The sequence below is a fragment of the Vollenhovia emeryi genome, unplaced genomic scaffold (assembly GCF_000949405.1).
Source record: "Vollenhovia emeryi isolate VEMERY1.0 unplaced genomic scaffold, V.emery_V1.0 DF939376.1, whole genome shotgun sequence".
NCBI classification, from domain to species: Eukaryota; Metazoa; Arthropoda; class Insecta; order Hymenoptera; family Formicidae; genus Vollenhovia; species Vollenhovia emeryi.
Window position 1 is genome coordinate 53163 of NW_011966990.1, and position 7668 is coordinate 60830.

General features: G+C 38.5%; 1 protein-coding gene across 1 annotated transcript in view; it reads left to right on the forward strand.

Moving 5' to 3' along the window:
- The window catches only part of LOC105558132, a 38536-nt gene extending 32817 nt beyond the window's left edge, over nt 1-5719 (forward strand). The window contains exon 5 of the mRNA XM_012005657.1: nt 4905-5719. Within this exon, the coding sequence (XP_011861047.1) occupies nt 4905-5170 (266 nt within the window). The 3' untranslated portion in view covers nt 5171-5719. The remainder of the gene's footprint in view (nt 1-4904) is intronic.
- Nucleotides 5720-7668: the final 1949 nt, after the last annotated feature.

A 7668-nucleotide genomic window follows, 5' to 3' on the forward strand; every position in this document is an offset into this window, starting at 1 on the left:
CTCCCCTTTCCCATCCCTTCCCCACCCCACCTGCTCTCTCTCCTCACCTCCTTTCCCGCACTTACAACTTACTACCTTCTGTCATACTGACGAAATGTAGCGACACAACATGGGTTTGCGACTTTCCACGTGAAGCGAGATCCACTCCACACCTCTGACATAGGGTGGGTAGGGTTATTTTTAACGAAGTGGAGCCCCCCCGGAGGGGGGGCGGAACATACTGTCTCCATGCATGTACTTCCATGACGTACGACAGATGGAGATGAGAGGAGAGATATAAGATTTAGTGTCCATCATTTTTATCGAAAACTGTCACTCGTATAGTAAAAATGAATAGGACATAAAATGTATATTTTAAAGAGATCTACAACTTTTGTTTAAAACATTTTTCAAAATTTTTAATATTTGTGTCTAAAAATTACATATAATTGGTTGACATTGTTTTTTTAATAACTTTTTAATAAACAACGAGCGCCGGCTAAATCCTTTTGAGGGTTACTCAGGAGGGTGACCTCTATAATATATGTCAATCCCAAGGTTATTGGAGGTGGGTGTGTTAATCTAAATAATTACCAATATTAAATATATACATATATAATATACATATATACATTTCATAATTATACATTTTGCTTCCTCATAGAGGAAGCTTTGTTTTCGTGCGAAAATTTCTTTCCAGTTTTCAATGTCAATGGGTTTAGAATGTTTTAAAACGTCAAAAAACACACTTATTAAAACATATCTGTGTGTGTGTGTGTGTGTGTGTGTATGTATGTGTTCACTAAATTGTTCGCGCTCTCACTTCCGCAATTTTTGAGATATCGCCTTCAACTTTGGCACATTAATAGAGTGTCATTAAAAGATGGCTGGTATTGTATTTGACGATAATCGGTGCAAGGGTTCAGTTTATACATATGTACATATAGTATATGTATATTTAAGTTGAAATTCCTGAATAACTTCTTAAATATCCAAGATAGAAAAAAAATGTTAAAGACAAAAGTTGTATCGTTTTTAGTGGCGCATTTCATAGTAATATCAGTATGACCTTGAATAGCTTTATCAAGGTTATCTAAAGATCATCTTGAAATTTTTATATGGAACTCTCCTTTTTCATTACATATTCTTGTAGCTTATTTCAATAGCTTTCCAAAACACTATAATGGACGTCCATTGGACGTCGTGTGCTGTCTGGGATGTAACCCAATAAACACAAGTACGTCCTATGTACGTACAATGAACATCCATGCCGGATATTGTGTACATACATCGAACGTCCATATCAGTTGCAGCTGACGTACGAAGAACGTCCATTGTACATCCATTTGCAACTCCAATAGACATCCATAAGTTGTCCATTAATGAACATTTATGGATGAATTATGGATGAATTATGGATCGTAAATGAATAAACTATGAATCTAATGGATGAACTTTGGACTTTTTATGGACAAAATTGAAATCTCTACTGGATACATTCCCAGGCAGAAATTTTAGTAGGGTGAAAATTCAATTTTTTAAACTAATTTTTAAATTGTGTTAAATTACATAGTCATCAAAAGTATATTCAGGTTATTGAAGTTTATCCATGATCCAACAACTCGCTGTCGCATCATATCGGCTCGCCTCTTATACTAATACGGGATGATTTTTACTTACGAGAAAGACTAACGCGCGGTCGCCACGCCGCGGCAGTGAGTGGTACTAGTGCTATATATTCACGTTAACGTTTATCAAATTCTATGAGGGAATCAGGCGTACCGGATCAGGCACATTTCAGGGATTCCTTATTAGGGCATTCCTTACTTCCTCCCTATCGGACCCTGACGTCATACACAAGGCATGCATGATTTCATTTCTACTCGAGGGAGTATATATCCATAAATTAGTTATAGTATAAAGGGAATCTTAAATGGATGTCCACTGGACGTCCGTTTATGCACATCCAATGTATATCTTTGTATGTATGTACAATGGACGATCTTATTATGTCCATGGCCGTATGGTAGTAAAATGAACCTAAAACGGACGTCCATAAGATGTACGGTGCTATTTGGGAATATACTCGTATGTACAGTACATATTAAATATGTATACAGGATGTTCCAGGAGGAAAGGTCAATATTTTGGGAGGTGATGGTATCGGTCATTTTAAGCAAAAATGTTCATATGAATATAAGTCCCATTCCCCACTGTTTCCGAGATAGAGCTACTTGAATGTCTCGTGTTTTTACTTTTTGTCTGTACATTTCACCCTTCACCCAACCTTATAAACGTCTGCGGGACTTTACTTTTATACGTCTGTTGTGCCAATAACATTGTAGAAATGTTCAAAGTGGCTAGCATATTCACAAATGTCGAATATGCAGATATGCTGTATGTTTACGGTTTCTGTGATGGTAGTGCTACCGCTGCTGTTGAAGAATACTGTCGACGCTTTCCTACACGCAGAATTCCGAATCGTAAAGTGTTTTCCAAGGTTTTCAATACATTGCGTGAAAGTGGAACGCTTCCCGGTGTTCATATTTTATCTGAACGAGGATGTCAACAAAATGTGCTCTATCTCGGAAACAGTGGGGAATGAGACATATGTTCATATGAACATTTTTGCTTAAAATGACCGATACTATCACCTCCCAGAATATTGACCTTTCCTCCTGGAACACCCTGCATGTGCCTACAGAACGTGTCTTATTAGACCTGACGCGCCACCCGTTAGTGACACATTCTTGAGATAATTTCAAGACGAAAATCTTAATAGTACCAAAATATCGAGGTTATAACAGTTTTGAAATGACAACCCTAGCGGAGAAAATTTCTATAAATGACTACAAAAAATGACTTGAAATAGAAATTTGTAGAAATTTTTATATCTTCGTTGAAACATTAATTTTCTTGTAAAAATATCGACGAAATAGTACCACAAATTACAATGTTCTCAAATGAAGAAATTATTGCAAGTAGTATTTCATGAAAATGTACAATTTTGTTTGTTAAAAAATTAGAAAAGTTTACTAATTTAAAAGTAGAAAACTTTACTAATTTAAAAAATTTGAGAAACAACAAAATCTCAAAGAATTAAAACATCTGCTTGCTTGTAGAATATTACAAGAATTCACAAAAGTGTTTCAATTCTAGCATTTTCATGTTCATTTTTACAACACTTTTTATGTAGAATTTCTTAAATTCTGACAGTATATTTTTTTTGTAGAATTTTTGTAGAATTATTTCCAGCAGGGAAGTGTTCAAAGTTGACAAATCGAATTGTCCGAAATTCGCGCTCATTGTCAGACATGTACGTCACATTGCACAGTAGTGAGCGCATCAATTCAGATAACACGTACCTGTGTAAAATTATATCAGGTAAAAGAATGGATTTGACAAAAAGAAAATATAATGGAAATATAAAAATAAAAGAAACGTATTACTTATCGAAAACTGGTTTGCGAGAGAAGTTTGTACCTGATTGAAAGAAATGTTTTTTACACTCATAGCTTTATACTTTGTCAATATTTATTTTCGCGGTACCGAACGCTATGGCGTTACACACGTTAGTGCGTAAGTGCCAGATGCAGAGAGCCGAGTGAAAGAATTAAAAAATAGAAAATTTAAAGGTCTTTAAAGAAAGAGATGAAAGAAGAGAAAAGTATAATCGTGCAATCTATTATATTAGCAATTTTTTAGCGACGTTTTCAAAAGTTTATATCTACCCAACTGTTGCGGCTTGTCGCGGAATTGCCGCCATCGGAATTTTCCTCCGTGATAACCACGCTGCGATTCATAAAACTCTACGGTACGGTGCATCGTGCCGGTTCGAAGTCACCGAATTCGCCACTGTGCGCCCGCCTTGTTGCACTTTCGAGTTTAACGCGCGTAAACCGCGCGAGCGTGAGCCCGAAAATCAATCCGTTGCCAATTTTAGCAGCGGCGCAGCGTGCCGCGTCAATATACGCCACGCTCTTGGCCGGAAAGCGAGACGAGATCTTTTCCCCCGCTGGAATATTTCATTGCGCTCCCACGCCTCGGAAGTTGTATTTATATGTGGACCGGCCGCTACCGGAAGCGTAACGCGATGTACACGGTGTTCCCGAAATACAACGCGCGCGTTCGTTCCCTCAAGCGGATCGCGCTTTAGATAGATCGAGTTTTTCGGAGGGCGCCGGACGAATTATTGTATTTTTAATCTAACGGAGGTTCCTTAATAATTAAGACTGCAGGCGCGTTTGGGAATCGATGATTAATCGACTACGATCGAATTCAATCGAGGGAAAGTCAAAAAGTATATCGATATGTCCGATTCAACTACAAAGACATTTTTTTCACACTCAATGCGTCTTTCTTTTCTATTATTCATTACATTATTACAATACGTCGTCGGCTGTTAATTAAGTGTCGCGGCGGTTCTAAATTAAATAGCGAATTCGATTGCCTGCACTAATGCGCACTGAGTGCACACTAAGGCCTGTTTATAGTTCATTTTTATATTTAACTTTGTCTTAAATACATGTTCAAAAAGTATTTAGCCAAAAAATAATCTGCGTGGATGTTACACAGATTATTTTACAGACTACGAAATATTTCAAGAGATATTTCAGACGATCTTTAAATATAAGAATTGATTGTAAACAAGCCTTAGTGTGCACTCAGTGCGCACTAGTGCACAAGCAACCGAATTCGCTATAACTCAAATTTCAAGCTACGTTACAAAGACAATTTTCTTTTTCCTTTTTCTCGAAAAATTCTTCGAGTATCGATCCGTTTGAATCAATTGTCAAAAGTATAGCAAGTTTCTATCCTCCCGTATTAAGCTGATCTCAAGCCGCGCGACGCGGCTTGGAGCCTCTTCTCTCTTTACTCGCGCTTGACCGACAGGCCTGATGAGGATTCGTTTATTTTGCTTGCAGACCGGAAACGAGAGACGCCGGTGGTGACGGCGGCGGCGGCGACGGCGACGACGACGATAACGACGACGACGACGACGACGACGACAACGACGATGACGACGACGACGACGGCAGCAACGGCAGCAACGGCAGCGGCGGCCGGTAACTTGTACATCGAGGAGGGGGGCACAATGACACCGAGGAGTAAACGATCGCAGATCGCGCGGATTCAGCGCAACATCGAGACCATTCTCAGTCACAAGACGAGTGAGGTTGATCGGGATTGATCGGGAGGTCCCCTTCCTTCATCCGGAAGATCCCCACCCCCTTAGAGTCCCAGAGTCCCTTGGGATGGTTTACAGCTACTTTGCATGAAGAAACCCGAACCAACTGGAATCAGCCTCCCGCGAGGATTTTCTCGATGAGCTCCAATAAGGATCTAGCAGAATCGATTTCGATACGAAAAGAATTGCCTCCCAAGTCGCTCTCTCGCGACTCATTGTCAGGAGGGAAGTTTCCGAGATGCCGAGATAAATGGAAATTATAAAACTTTTTTATGTAATTTCGCGCGCGTTATACATATATAAATTGTAGTTTACTCCGTGGAAAGAATCGTGAAGATCAGAGACACAATCATGCACGACAGATTCTGTCGGCTGTGTCTTCAATTCGTCTAGCTTTGACCGCTGACGGAGGAATTTAACACGTTTGGAGGAACGGGAGCTAAGCGTCAACTTTGCGACTCGATATCGTTAGGTGTAATGATCGTTCCCATACAGCACACAAATGTTGAATCAACATCTCAGAAACGTTCCATTACAATATTGCATCAATGTTACGAAATGTAGATTCAACGTTGAAAAGATATTGCAAAAATGCTGTCTGATGTCCGCTGAATTGTAATGTCTTGTAAACGTTACAATTCAACATTCAGAAAGCATTGTTAAATTATATTGAGTTAACATTGGTCGCGTTTAGCAGAATATTTTTTACAACTGTAGGAAGTGCTGGAATTGAATTATTCCACTAAAAAAATAATAATCCAATCTTAGCTCAGAAAATTTCTGACCGTTGCAAAAATATTACATATATATACATATACATATATGTATATACATTTCATAATTATACATTTTTAAGTATCTATTTGAGTGTCAAAAAATAATAATTTGTTCAAGATTGTTTTAACGTTGCAGTAATATAAAAAAATTAATGTACAAACATTAATCTAGATTCAACGTAGGAAAGATATTTATACTTCAATATTCAACATTGCAACGTTTCAGCAACATTATTTTAACTTTCTGCCCTTACGGAAAAAACACTTAAGTTTTGAGTGTTAACACTCGATTGTCCGAATTATACTCTCAAATTTGGATGTAAATATTTAAATCTGGATATTTACGCCCAAATTTGAGAGTAAATTCGGATAATCGAGAGTTAACACTCAAAACTTGCGTGTTTTTTTCCATAAAGGTGTGCTGTACGGTTTTACGACGACCAGGCGATCGAATGAATACCTTAATTGGATCTGCTGCGCCAACGTTTGCTCTCGATTGACTAAATAGTTTTTTATTTCTTTCCGCGCGTATATTGCAATTATCGGAATGAGAAAATGAAAGAATTGCCGATTATAATTCGGTGTTGAACAGCATCGCGACGTAATCCTTAAGATTGATCATAATTCTTATCAATATCACATTTAGATCAAACGAATCTTCGCCAAGTTTTCTGTAGAATTCAAGTCAAATGAATCAGCCCCCCCCCCCCGTTTAATTGAAACGATCGATCAACTTTATATCTCAGAGAGAAATAAATTCTCATTTCAATTGAAGCAAACAAAATTGTGTATATTATTAATGGTACGCTACGACGTCTACAAGATTGTCATATTGAACGGTGCAATTTGATCATTCGAGGAATCGTCTATTCGGGAAGTCATCCTATAAAATAAAGTAGTTAGTTGTCCAGCATTGTTGGTGCGACAGGGCCGAGAATATTTTATATAAGAGAAAAGAGAGAAAGAGAGTGCAATAGTATAAACAAACCAACAAATTGGAATTGGTTTGCCGCTGCGTCCAGGGGCGACTTCTCTCGTTTTCTTCAATTGTTTCTCTCTCTCTCTCTCTCTCTCTCTGGCGAATTAATGAAACAACACACCGTGAGGAAACGACCTGTCTTCTGCCGCGTCCCGGAGCTCGAGCGCGACTCGAACAACGAACGACATGGCCGTGTGTTCGTGGGATTCTATTTAATTCTCTCTTCCTCTTTCCGATAGCTTTAACACGACGAACACTGTAATATAAAGCGCTTAATTTGTATTCCTACACGTATGGTAACGCAAGCAATAAAATAAGATTATAACATATATTTATCGAGGGGGGTTGCGTTTCATTTCTTTTCTGGAAACTGCGCGGACGAAAACTGAACGCACGGAATCTTGCGATATCCAGTAAAGTAAACGATGCGTATGTTAAATATATGATGTATGTACGTACATACATACATATTGTATGTGCAGGACGTACAGACTTATAAAGATGGGATGCAAGACTTAGGCTGATGGCAGACAACTATCCGTAAGCGCTTAAGACTGACGTAGTCGTAGACTTAAGGTAAGGCAGAGAAAAACGTAAGCCGTGGAACACGTGTTCCTTACGGCTTATATTTTTCTCTGCCTTACCTTAAGTCTACGACTACGTCAGTCTACGGATAGTTGTCTGCCATCAGCCTTAAGGCCTTCACACATAAAATTCCGTAAGGACGTAAAACGTAACCCAGCAAA